A 14,024-nucleotide genomic window follows, 5' to 3' on the forward strand; every position below is an offset into this window, starting at 1 on the left:
CCTTCAGAGAGTGGGGAGCACAGCCTTGAGAAAAACAGTGATTGCTGCCAGGTCCAAAGGCTGAACACAAACATTTGATTCTCTCGGTTTTATAGTTCCCCACAAGCTTCCTAGCGCCGGTCTCACACGTATGTTACCTGGCACAACACGCTTTTCATGCTCCCAGTCCAAGCTGCTCCAGCTCTGCAGCTTGAGCTGAGGAAACACACTGAGAGGAAGAGTCAAAAGCAGCTGAAATGCAGCTTGCAGGCATGGCTTTTGCTGCAGGGGAAAAAGACAGTTTATCCCTGTTAAACTCATCAGCTCTGCTCACACTTCTCTAATGGGGAGTAATTGATCGCAAAAGCATGCTTGGCATGCCATGTGGGCTGCTCCTGCCTCACTACGAAGCAGCCAGATGCAGAAGAGAACGCTGGCGCAAAACAAGCATGGCCAGGGTGGCTCTCTCTGCCCCAAAAAGCACTCTTAGGCATGGAGCTCCAGCAATGAGCAGTGCTGGCAGGGTAGCTAAGATGCGATTTTATGAAAAATGTCAAGTTTCCCAAGGCCGGAGCTGTTTTATCCAGCAGGATAAAATCTGGACTTTTAAAAAATGTTGTCATCTGGAAAAATCGTGTATTTGTAGGTGTGTGTTAGTTTGCACCCAGGTCACCCAGAACAGCCAGAAACTCAGAAGTCAGGGCACTCCCTGCAACCTGGATCATCTGGATTCAAAGGATTCAAACTGCTGTGCCAGGTCAGGCTGAGCGCTGGGGATGCAGTAGTAAGCGCACTTGTAGGGCTCAGAGTTTGGGGTTCCCAAAATTCTCCAGCCATCAAAGCCCAAGTGCTGATCTGGAATAACTACACCCCACTGGTCCAAATGTATCCCAGAAATTTTGAGAAGTTTACTTTGTACTGCCAAGCTTACTGCTGGATCAACATTTTCTCGTGCAGCTGGTACAAGGCTAGCCTAAATTCAGCAAGTTACAGGCTGGCTAATTCGGCAAGAGTGCAACCATGGGCCTAGATCAGGTCTGGATCAAAGTGCCACCACTGAGTAATCTAGCAGGGTACACAGCATTTATGATCCTGGAAAAATGTTGGTGTGTGGCAGATTGAAGCCAAGAAAACTCAATAGCATCTAAGTGTTATTAAGCAGATATTCTTTATTGCAGTGCCAAGCAGCACGGGGGATAGCTCCTTCCATACGTGCGCACCCAAGCGTTAGGATTCTTGCCTTATATTTACAGCTTTCATGCTTATGCATTACATTTCTAAGAAAAGGTTGGGTTATTCTAATTATCTCCAGGAATTCATTAACATAAGTTCCTCCCATAGTCCCACCTCAGTCCGCCCAAGTTAAGCCCCCGTTGTGAGTCCTTGGTGGTCGTTGGGGATGAAGGTCCGAGTCTTCCTCATGGTTGAACTTTTGAACTTGTCTTGTGGCGCATGCCCTGTACCATCCTGGGTCTTTTCCAATTTGCAGAACCAGCTTTTGCTAGCTGCCCTCCCTATCTCTCCTGCTTAGTCTTCTGTGTTCCTTGAGCCCCACAGTCTGACTGGAGGATTCCACCTGGTGTCCTTCACTTGGTGGATTCTGCGTCATTCGTATCTTTAAAGTGTTAGTTAGTCAGCAATGGATAGATGCATAACGGCTAGTACAAATCGGCCTTCCTCCCTATCTCTAAAGGCTGGTCAGCAGTCCTTTTCTAAAAGCTAGTTAGCCATTCTTTATTACAAGATGGACCTTGATGTCCCAAGTCTCACATAAGCATCCCCCTCAAAGAGGCAGTTCTGGAGCATGTCTATTCAACTATCCATTTCTTTTTTGTTCATATCCTTTTGACTGTAAACTCCATCTTGGGTTTGAGAAATCTTTTGTTTCCAATCTGTTTGTCTAAAGTCTCACTGTAGTCAGCACACTCTGGCAAAAAAGTTCGGGTTAACTAAAATGTTGTATTTTCTGTGGGAAAATGTTGTGTCAAAACTTTCTCAACCAGTTGGGACTATGAGGGAAAAACTTGTTGGAACAGGTCAGTTTTGGACTAAATGTCCAAAGGCAAGGAGCATGCGGGAGGTGTTTCTGTCACACACGGACAGCCAGCAGCATGCACTATGCATCTCCGCACCTTTACTGGTACTGAGTTTTGGGGACAAAGGGAAAAGCATTGTTTAAATTGCCTGTCTCCCAGTAATGATGACATGGAATTAATATCTTCTTTTTTCTTGGTTACTAGAGGTTTTGAAAGGCTTCAGGACCACCATGAAGGTATAATACTTAGCATACAAAATAAATCCCATTGGAAAAAACGAAGCCTCACAGATCAGAAATTTCAGTGTGACAACCAAGTAACTGGCAGCGTATTTACCTTACTACTGAGTCTGCTGAATAAAATGTCAAATTTTCACCAGAATTAAGAGGCCTTTTCCTGGAACAAGGTCTGCAAGTCGTAATACAAAGACATAGAGAACCATAAACACTGGCAGAATACATCTCATTTGGAAAGGTACCTTACAAGTTAGTGTTATACTTTGTCCTTGGCTCTAAATTAAAAGCTCTGCAGGCTTATATTAAAGACACTTAGACATGATCGGCTAAGTCATCAAAATGATTTACCTCCGCTAGCAATGTGGTCCTCTAGTCAGAACATGATGTAATTAGAGAAAATGCAGGAACTCTTATTTTCCTTATTAGAGAGAAAATATGGACTAGAAATGAACGATTTCGCTAACCTTTGAATGGCTATTTAACATTTGGACGCATTTCCCTTCCCTTCCTTCCAACAAGTCACATGATAAACAAATTCACTTCATTAGAGTGTTTGAGTCCAAGATTTCACTTCCAACAGATTCCTATCTGAAATATTTACTCGTAATACAGAAACTTTTCAGGCTTTTGATTACTATATGCATTATGGAAAGAAAACTTTTTATAAATGAAAAATCCGATATAATTCCATGGGGATACCACAGCCATTTCCCTAAATCTTATATACTTTACTAAGGAAGGGTCTGTAAGTACAGTTTTCGTTAAAATACTGTAATAACTTCTGGAATTCTATAGTAGGGACAGAATTTCCCATTCCATTCCATTGCAAGTCTCCAAAAATTTCATGTAAGAAACTATTTTCTATCAAATTTCACAAGGCGCCTTCTTAAGGGCACCATATTCCCTTGTAAATAAGAATTCCTCTTTTAATCAACATGACCAAGTAGATTATTTCCACAAGATGACATTAACTTAATTTATTACTATTTTTAAAAGCAACATCCTTACATATCTGTATTATTTTCAAGAGCAGAATAAATGTGTTTGAAGGTTTTCCCTTAACCTAATATATCACAACAAAACCAAAAATCTTTCCAGTATAGCCATTAATGCTCATGCTCCACACAAATTTAGCTTTTTCCTGAATTGATTGTACATGGCCAAAAAGCAACATGTTTCTCAAAAGCATGTTTCAAATTTAGTTGAAATAACGCAAGACTGCAGTCTAGACCAAACATGCCATGAGCTAATCTTTTTCAGCTTTGCAGAATTATTTCAGTTTGTATTCCTATGTCTTTACTGCCTTTTGCCAAAATATATGGCACTAGCATCTCAGCATTTCTTGCCTGCATTAACAGAGGACGGCTGCTTTGATTTCTCCTTAAAGTGTTTAATAGGGGTGAACAAGTCTTCAAAAGCTAGCAGCTTAAGTCTGGATACACATCTGAAAGGTAGCTACTTGCAGCGTTTAGCCTTTCCACAGGCATTAATTTCTCATTAATTAATAAGAACTCTCTTTGCCCCATTCCAAAGGGCAGAGTGGAGTTATTATTCCTATTTAATAGATGTGGGAGCAGAACTGGAGTGACTTGCCTCAGCGAGGTCCCAACCTTCTCACCCCCAGCCATGAGCCATTTTGCAGATCGCTGCTCAAATCCGTGCCCTGGAGCAGGGACAGGCACCCCTCATGGTAAAGAGGGACCAGGCTGGGGCTAGGGTCTGGCCCACTGCCATCACATAACACCCAGTCCCATCCCAGTGCCCTCATGTCCACAGTTGAATTACAGGGAATATAATCCAGTTCATTCTTTTTCAACTTTGGCTGCTCCATGGCCCTCGTAGGAACAGCAGCAAGAGAGTAAGGCATTGAAATAATGTGGGTTCCTTAACTAAATGGAACAGGTGTAACTTGGATTCCATATCCAAATCCCAAATTAATCATGGATTTAACTTGAAAGCAGACAAAAAGTTTAATTATGTTGCTGAATTGAGATCAAGGAGCAGATAAAATGTCTCTATGGAGTCAGTGGGACTTTCACTGCTGACTTTGGTGGGGTCAGGGTTTGACTCCAATTGAAAAGAGAAGTTTATTCTGTAAACCAGATGGTCCCTTAACAAAGAAGGAATTCTGAAAAGGTAAACAGGAATCCAGCTCCTGCTGAACTTGCAGCTTCAAATAACGTTAAAGAAAGGGGTGGCAAAGGAAACTGAAAAAATACCACCACCCCATTACACAATTAGTCTTTAAGAAAATGAAGATAATGTGGAAAGCATAACATGCTCCCAGAAAAGAGAAGGACCAGTAAGTCCCATCCACCAGTGGCTGCATGGTAAGCAAAGGGGACTTCTGCTCAGGGATATGCAGGTCCATAAAAATTACAGATGATTCCACCACCTACCAGTGTGGAACCTGGAACCTACCTACTTCCCCGCAACTACAAAAACTAATAATGTATCGAATTACACTAGTTGGAACAAATGTATTAGCACAAAGAACCGAAAACGTGCTCAATGCAAAGGCAAAAATTCATATGGTCTCTACTTTGCTATGGCACAGGGAAAGCTTTTAACATGATGTGTTAAGTGCCTGAAAAATACAAGCACACTTTTTTCTGGATGCTATCTTTCTTGCAGACTTTGAGATAGACACTGAAGCAAATGCCATCCTGTATATAGCAGTAATCTCATCTTCTAGTATTGACAATTAGGATTGCAACATCAACTCTTGATATAGTGAGGAGTTGTTAAAAAAAATGACAGCAACCTGTAATTGCCTGTGCTGGGAAAGAGTAACTGAGTACTCTGCGACCCACTCATTGCAATATCCACCATGAATGAGTTGCCATAAAAACGGTGCAGGTACCACTGGATTGCCTATTGCTTTCAGTAAATTGGAAATAAGCCATTTAGCAATGTTTTGGTTGATTTGTTGGTTCATATGAGGTTGTGAAAACAGCTTAAGTTGCCCGACTATGATACAGCAGGCTAGCCAGGAGCCACTGCTATCAGGGTAGCAATGAAAGATGAGGAAGACTTAAGAAATTGCTCTGGTAGGAAAGGTCTGATCCCATGAAGCGAGAGCAACCCCAGCTCTGCAGGTACATCAGTAGGGCAGGCAGCTCCCCGATGGCCCAAGAGTTTGCATTGCCTCTCTGCTTTCTGCATGGTGAAGGGCAACACAGAGGAAGAGCTAGTGCTCCTGTTTAAGCACGGACAACTGGCTCAGAATAACTGGATGCACATAGTTGTTCTGGATTTTCAAACAATTAGGCCATCTGCAGTGTTCTGAGCAGCATTAGCAGATACGCAGTAAGCGTAATTACATCTACATTTTGAAGAGGGAAAAAACACGCAGTGGTTTAAGTCTGTCACTGATCCAGCTATTTATTCTGATGCCTCTGGAAAACTGCAGCCTGCAGAGTTGTATCCTGTCAACCACTTCCAAGATATGTATTTCACAACTTCCTGAAAACAAGTTTTCCCCTCTTAAGGATAAACAAACACAAAAAAATTAAAAGTTGAAAGACAATAAATTGTTTTCCTATTAAATTTTTCAGGCTAAAGTAATACTATTATTAAAAATTCCTGTTTTAAACAAATAAGTGCTTGTAACCCTCAAATGAAAACTAAATACAAGAAATATTTTCTCCAAATATTTCTGTTTTGCTAAAGCCAATTAAAGAAAACATTCAACCATTTTGACTTAGCTTATATCCCTCTCCCCCGAGGCACAGCTGCAGACAGAAGAGAAATTGTTCCAAATACCCATCAATCCCCAGAAGGCAAGGCCCAGCCATATAATTAGACATCGAGCAAAAGGCCTATTCCTTCTTCCTTTCTGTTTACAAGATCTTTTACATAAATCCTTGGGTCCTTACTTAACTTTTATTGAAAAGAAAATGCTTCATATTTTGCCCAGGTAACTACTGAGAAACACTGAATTAGGACTTCAGGCTGTAACACACATATGCAACTGTCACATCCATAAATACTAATAAAAGGCTATTACTTGAAACAGAGATAGAAAAGCACCTTCCAGCACCAACCTAAAAACATAGATCACCAAGTTCGTCCCATCTGATTGAGGACTTTTGTCTAAATAAAGCTGAACGACAACATCTGACTGACTAATTGAGTTTTAGAGAAGGAATGGCAAAGGATAGGAAAAGCCCTTTTCAAGATGTAACATGAGAAAACTTCTAAAGGCTGTTCTTAATAAAGACCGTGAGCCCTTCCTAAAGTCATCCTTATTAAACTGCCACGCTCCCAAGGGGAGGGGGACGGATGACCAACAAAAACAAACCCACACACATTATTTTTGTTCTCCCTTAGTCATGAATGATTGCAGAAATCCCCCTCACCACTCATGCCATTTTGCACCCGGAAGATGTAAGACAGCTCATTTCTTCGTAACACTAAGCCAAGAGCTCAGCTCTCTCCAGATCCTTTCGCTGGGAACTGCCCACCTCTCCCACAAACTGCCAGCATTTGCCTTCCCTTTCCATGTCAGCTGCCTGCCAGCCTGGAGTAAGAACAAAAACCAAATATTGCAAAGCAGGACATGAGGGATCCGAGCAAAGTATGAGATCCAGGGACTCTGACACAGACTTACTCCAGAGAAATCATTTAATCCTTCTGCCTCAGTTTTCCTGCCTGAAAAAAAAGCAGCAACTATCAATTACCTACTTTGTAGGTCATACATTTGCAAAGCCCTCAGGGAGATGAAAAACATTATACAAGCTATATGCACACATGTTAACGCTGATTAATTTTCTCTGTGCAAACATATCCTTTTTTCTTCTTCATTGCCCCTCCTCTCATTATATCAGCAGTCTCATCTGGAGAAGGACGAGGAACTGCTGACGGCTGAAGTATTTTCCGCAGTTGTTCTTTTGAGATTCAGAAATGCAACCACTCAACACAGCCCTGTGTTCAGCTGACTGTTTCCTTAATAGCTTTGCGCTTTCATGTGTTTCCTCATTTTCTTTTACATGAATTTAAAGCATTCTGATTTCCAAGTTAATTTGAGATGATGCAAGATCCATTAGTTGAGGGTATCATTCGCAGAATAACTCTGACGGACAACTTTCACTCGCTATACTTTTCAGGTATATTCTCAGCAAACAAAAGCAGGGCTCGTAATGTGAATAAAGTTAGCAGGATTTGACCCAAAAAAGCATGTCAGTATATAGGAGAGCACAGAGATATAGCCTAAATGCATAAGAAGTTTGTAATAAATGCAACAGCTCCAACACAGCCTGAGTTTTATGCCGATGAGCAGCTCTTTTGTGATAGCGCTTATACAAATGATGACCGGAATATGCACACAGTTTTGCAAAAGACTACCTGTAAGTGTTTCTCTTAGGATTTTTTTGGACCCACATTTTCTGAGGAATACAATTTAAACATTTCGTGGAATAAAAGTATTGTTTCCGTCATTACAAAGTAATCTAGAGTGAAAATGAGGACTTGTGCTTTGTCAACAGCTCCATAATTGCAGTTTTCATTAAAGATAACAGATGCTGATCCTCTGCGCCTGAGGGTACAGTTGGACTTTCTGACTTGCAGCATCCAAGAATGACCATTTATGCTCGTGGCTGGAACAAATTGCACTGGCACAAGTTCCCCAGAAAGGTTGTGGAGTCTCCCTCCTTGGAGACATCCAAAAGCCATCTGGACATGGTCCCAGGCAACTGGCTGTAGGTGGCCCTGCTAGAGCAGGGGGTTTGGACCAGAGGTCCTTCCCAACCTCAACCATCCTGTGATTCTGTGAAATGAGCAATGGTCTGGTGCATCTTGGATGAATGTCCTCTGACTGCCACTGCAGCCTCTGGTCTGGATACCCTGGAGATGTCAGAAGTAACACCTGAAAGTTGTCCTTGAGCAAATGCAATTGGAAGCAGACTGCTGAAGTGACAATTGTTAGAGGCTGGAAACTCAGGGAAATCCCATGGCAGAGGCTGAGGGATGGAGAAGTGGCTGGATTTTCCTCATCCTCTTCAACAACTGGAAATCCTCCTTAGATGTGTATGCAGCTTACAGGCAGGAGGTCATGCACATATTCCACAACTATAGACAGCAGCCTTTTAAAATAGCAATAGCCATCTTTGTTTTTACTGACTACCTAATGTAGTGGGAAAGCTGAGCAATATCATAATAAAAATATAACAGGTTGACTTTTCAGCTGCTGTGCTTAAGGTAAAGACTTTGGACAATTAAGTTGATAATGCTACCAAGAAAAAGAGTTTTGGCGGACAATCCTCAGGAAACAAAATCTCTGCTCTGTATTGAGCTGTTTCAAGCACACCAAAAAATCTGTGTTAAAAAAAAAAAAAAAAAAAAAAAGAGAGAAAGGATTTTGGGTAGCTTTGCTCCTGCCAAGCAATCTGCTCTCAACCAACTATAAAATCTCTCATGCTATCACACCAAAACTCAAAGGCAGAGAACACATTGACTAGCAATATAATGTTTGAAGTATTGTAAAAGGGAAGAAGTAATCATGCCTGCTTTTAGAAAATGGGATGGTGGTCTCATTAGAAAGGAATTCAATTGCAATAGTTACCTCGGCATGTAAAGGACTCGCTCTGCCACCACAAATCCCACCCTGAAGAAGAGGTTGCTGGCTGGGATGAATGGGAAAACCAGGAACAACATGCCAACCAAAACTTCTTTGTGTTCCAGTTTCTGCAATAACACAAAATTAAACAAATATCAACTAAAAAAAAAAATCCAACTTAATTCCCCACTAACTTTCCCCTTTCCTTTTGAGATTCTTGTTTATAAAAGAAGCAACTTCGATTAACGTTTGATGTGTTTTGCATTTAAAAGAAATTATTCCAAGACACTGTTCTTCCACATTTATAAACTGTTTGTGCTTCTGATATGCCTAGAAAGTGCACAAACACTAACCATAGTGTGTATTATTACACTTGGTATCTTTTCCAAGGTCGGCTCTATTGTATGCAGCTCTCTTGAGATGGCATAGGTAGTACTTAAAAAAATAACCCATATTGGTAATACGTAAGTATAGAATAGTGTGAATGAATACATTAGCATGTCTACCACAGCGTGACTGTACGTAGATACACAAATGCGTATCACATACACAGACCGCTGTGTTCAATCCTAAATGTTTGTAACTGAGAAAAAGCTGTTCAGTTCCATTTTGTGTAAAGAAAACTAGCCCCAAATGGCACATTAATGCAGTCATTTTATCCCTTTCGAGACAGTATCTAAACTCAAACCGGTACTTTTTCACACGAGGTCTCCACACTCATACAGAGCTGGAAATTTGAGACATGCTATATGTTAAAATTAATGTCTTTTACTTGAGCTCACTTTAATGTTGGCTTGCTCTTTGAGGAGAAATCAAATTGCCACATGCAATTCAAAACAACTGTGATCTGCACGGCCATTATAAGCGTCTCAGGATGCTGTCATCAGCAGCAGCCGCTGTTCCTGTCACGGAGAGACCCAGGTCTCCTCGGGCAAGCCAAGCTTCAGATTTAACTCCATCCCAAGAAGGTGAATCAGCTTATGCTTTCTATTGACAATCTCAAAGAATGACATCAGTCTAACAGAAATGTAGCATTAGGTCTGTTCAGTCACCCAGGCAGACATCTGCGCTTTCCTGCCCTGTGATACCACTGCCTCATCAGCCGTTGCAGCGCCCTGCTGCAGCCACTGGGAAAAGCTTCGTCATGCTTAGAAACAGATGCAACCAGACTCACTTAATGGTTGCAGCACTTTCTAATTGTTGTGGGCGATTTCCCAACTTCAGAGAGCAAATTGACTTCTCTTTACTGGAGGGATGCAAATTTTAGAAATGTTGAACAAGACTTTTGAATACAGGAATGGTGCCCAAGCCATAATGTGGGCCAAGCAGTACAACCTGTCTTGTTTTTCCATGGCTACAAACTGCAACACCAGTTACGACTGGCATAGTCAGTGGCTGAAATTCAGAAGTCCCAGTACTAAAAGATATTCATCCTATTCTGTGGGAAAGACAATGAACATTTTCTATGGGTACCAAATGCAAGGGTACACGTCAGGAGGCTCTGATGTCACTTTAGGGGAGCTGAACCACAGGGTCACAGAAAAGTGCACTGGCTTCCCCTGGCTCAAAGAGGAAACACAAGGCAGAGAGGGGAGCAGAATTCACATCTCCAGACTTCTTTATCAATATGTGCTTTAAACAGCACCACAGTTACCTGCTTCTATTATCCACTTTTTTGTGTCCTACAATTGCAGTTACTAGTGCCTTCTTGCAGTCACAATGGCACCCAAAATACATTATTCTCAGGTCTGAAGCTGACACCAATCCATAAAGCTGACGAGCAGAGGTGCCCAGTAATAGTCATTTTGGCTTGTAATTACAAGAGAAAATTGAATAGGAAAAAAAAAAAAAGGATTAAAAATGATTTCTCAACTCTGAATGCAAATTATCAGTCCCAGCTCAACTCCAACTTCCCTCCCATCCAGCTCTGGACATATATTCCATTTCTTTCCTGACATTTGACACTCCCTTCCCACCTTGTCTGGCCAAATCATGGTGCCCATTTGCTGCCATCACTCTACCCCAGGGGTTTAACAACAAAGACCCTGAGGCACAAGAAGGTATGTTGGACCAAAAGGAGTTCACTGCTAATGCATAAAATGCTCTCTGTCCCTAAATACACTCTTGTTTTCAAATGAAACAGGTATCAAATATTTCTCCTGTTGCTGTTTGTTAAATCAATAACTGGGAAAGCAACTTCTAGTTAACCTCTCTAGGAAGGACACAGTGTTATTCAAGGCTGCAGCACTGCAGATAAGCAAAGGAAACTGAATGCCAGAGAAAGACAAATAAAACCTGTACACCAAATGGGAAAAGAGGAAAATGTGGGAATTAGCTTAGCTGAAGGAGAAAATGGTATTCTGTGCCCTTTCTCCCTCCACAAGTCACAGCTCTAGACTAATGCTAGAAGGCTGCCAGCTCAGTCCCTTGGGCAGTGCTCAGAGACAGGAGCCCAGCACTCACAAACCAGCCTCACAGAGCAGCAGAGGCCTCTGTGGTGCTACTTATTTCTGAAATAAGAAATATCTGGCAGTGCCCTTTTTAAAGCATTTGGTTCAGGCAGAGGCTCTTGTGAAGAGCTGGTCCTTGAAGGCCAGGCTTCAGCTGATTTAGTGCTACACATGGTCCTGCCTGAGAGCCGGTAGGTCAAACTGTTAAGCTCGTGCTGTGGTCACTCCAGAGCCCAGTTTGGGTTTCTCTCCTCTACCCAGCCATTAGCTTTTCCAAAATTTGTACAGGCACTTCATGTATTTGACACCTTGGCCCTGTGGCTGGGTCCTGCCCAGGAGAGGCTGGGGAGAGTCCCTGGGCAGGAAGAGCAGGTGGGATTGCTGGTCATCTGAAACTCATCTGTGGCCATTAATGAGACAGTCTGGATGCGGCCTCTGGCACAAGCAACTCCTAAATCACTGGCTGCCCATAGCTAGGAATTTATACTGGAGGAAAAAGTTACCCTATTCACAGCCAGATCTTATTTCTCACTTCCCTGAATAGTTTCTACTGACTGATTAGAAACTGAGCAAAACCAGCCTTTGCCCTGACCCGAGATGCACATTCTTCTGTCACAGCCTTGCGAGGGCTGAAGGCATGGCAGAGCTTTCTGTCCCTGCCTTCCCACCAAGGGCTAACATCTGCTCATCCAGGCAGCTCAGAGAACACAGAAAAAAAAGGACAGAAATGCAGCCATGATGTGTTGAAAGGACTGCGTGTACCACAGGTGACAGCGTTAGACAGCCAAAAGCTATCACTGCAGGTCTCATAGGATACCACATCCTCCTTTATTTTTTTCCCTATCAAAATTTACTTAGCAGATTTACCTTTTCTTCCCCATTCCGCTGGAGAGGCTGATAGATCTATAAATGAGTAGGCAAGCAGGACAGAATGGCACAAGAACATCAGGGACTAGTACTGTAGGACTGCAGGAACAGAGGGCATCAGCATCTTCCATCCAACACAAGCCATAGGAGATGCCCTCCACATGTTTTTTAAATTAAAAAAACCAACCTGTATCTTGTTACATTTGGGGGGGGGGGGGGGGGGGGCGAGGAAGGAACTATTGGGACCATTTGTTTGGTTTAACTACTCTGGTCATATGAGCCCACCTAAGAGACAGACGAGCTTAAGATGGCAGAACCAGCATCTTCCAGATGCCCAGAGCAGTAGTAAAGCTTTTAAAGAGCAGCAGGCAATTCTGTTTGTCTTCCTTTTTCCTTAAAATAAAAAAGCTAGGACTAGAAATTATAGATCACTTCATTCCTTTTACAGACGTCTCCTTTCCTCTTATAGATAGTGCATTCTTTTGGAAATATAAACCCTATCTTCCTATCTGGCACAGGGGTCTCTGGAGAATATGGGCGGGGGGGGACACGACACACATACGACACCACAACCACCTTTGAATTAACCTTAGAATGATTTTTTTTGTTAAAGACAAGCCAATTTCAAATCTAAATAGCATTCCTTATGGCAGATAGTTTGGTGAGGGTTTTCAAATTCACATCTACCTCTAAATAAATTTATGCCTTCACTACATTGTAATAAAAAAAAAAAAAACACAAAAAACACCAAAACAAACCAAACAAACAAAAAAACAATAAAGAAGAATTTTTTTTAACCTGCTACTTTTCATAGACTTATCAAAGAACTAAAGAACACCAATTCTTCTCCCAAAGGCAAAGCAAAAAATTGTCACACTATCTCAAACAAAATAGCAAAGAATCACTCCGAGGCCAAAACCCATCAACACAGCAATAAATCTCAAAAATTGCTTCCTTGGCAATCTACAGGAAAAGGAAGAAAGTCTTCGGTTCACAACTGAAAGAGATGTTCCTGTATTACATATAAGACACATTCCCGAGCCACAAATAAATATTTGCTCACTAATGTTAAATCACAAGTCTTCTACAAGCCAGAGCCACAAAGTACAAGCACAGGAGGTACGTAGATTACTTTGACACATCTGTCATAAACTATGGACTTGCATAAACCCACTGTAAATTCCCTACATTTCCCATTGAGAAAGCATTGTCTGAGGTGCCAGATCATTGTCTCACACTGTGATGGTAGGACTTATGTTCACATCCCTTGGCACCTCCAAGGGCTGAGGTGTTGGAAAGCTGAGCCATGAGGACAACCTTCCTCATGGCTGGACGAAGTTGCACCTCGGGGTAGACAGCAGCTGGGCAAATGAGTCCAAGCAAACTCCGTTCTGTTCTACCTTGGAATGTTTCCAAAGGTGTTTATACATGCTTGCCAGTTTGACAGGAAGATAGCAATCAAATGGGTTTAATTTCTTCCTCTAACAGTTTATTTTGAGAATGAGGCAAGTGTCACCTCTCCACCATTTAGAACCAACAGCTCCATAGAGTAAAGACTTCCTTCCTACCAAAAGCACAAATTATCCTCTGCCAGCGAGCTCTGGATGGTCCATTGCAGCCAGTGAGATGTTATGCTTGGAACATCTGACTGCAAGTGCAGAAAAGGTGGTATCCAGCAAAGTTTGTAGCGCATGCTGTATAAAACCAATGATTGTTATTACACATTTTCAAATGCTTGCAGGCCTAGGAGGTAAGGGCATCATCCATCAAAAGGGACATAGAGATTCATAGAAGCTACATGACCGTAGACCACAGGCAAAAGATGACACTTCCTCAGTTTAGTCCTAACATTCGTTTGTGCAAACTTAGTACAGACTGCACACAAACTTCATGTATTCCT

At 42.0% G+C, this 14,024-nt stretch overlaps 1 protein-coding gene across 3 annotated transcripts in view; it reads right to left on the reverse strand.

Moving 5' to 3' along the window:
- Positions 1 to 14,024, reverse strand: part of TMTC1 (transmembrane O-mannosyltransferase targeting cadherins 1) — a 141,622-nt gene that overhangs the window by 49,986 nt on the left and 77,612 nt on the right. For all 3 annotated transcript variants that reach the window (XM_086467427.1, XM_086467439.1, XM_086467434.1), the window contains one exon: positions 8,814 to 8,935. In XM_086467427.1, the coding sequence (XP_086323553.1) occupies positions 8,814 to 8,935 (122 nt within the window). The remainder of the gene's footprint in view (positions 1 to 8,813; positions 8,936 to 14,024) is intronic.

Source organism: Leptosomus discolor, chromosome 1, assembly GCF_034619465.1.
Source record: "Leptosomus discolor isolate bLepDis1 chromosome 1, bLepDis1.hap2, whole genome shotgun sequence".
NCBI lineage: Eukaryota > Metazoa > Chordata > Aves > Leptosomiformes > Leptosomidae > Leptosomus > Leptosomus discolor.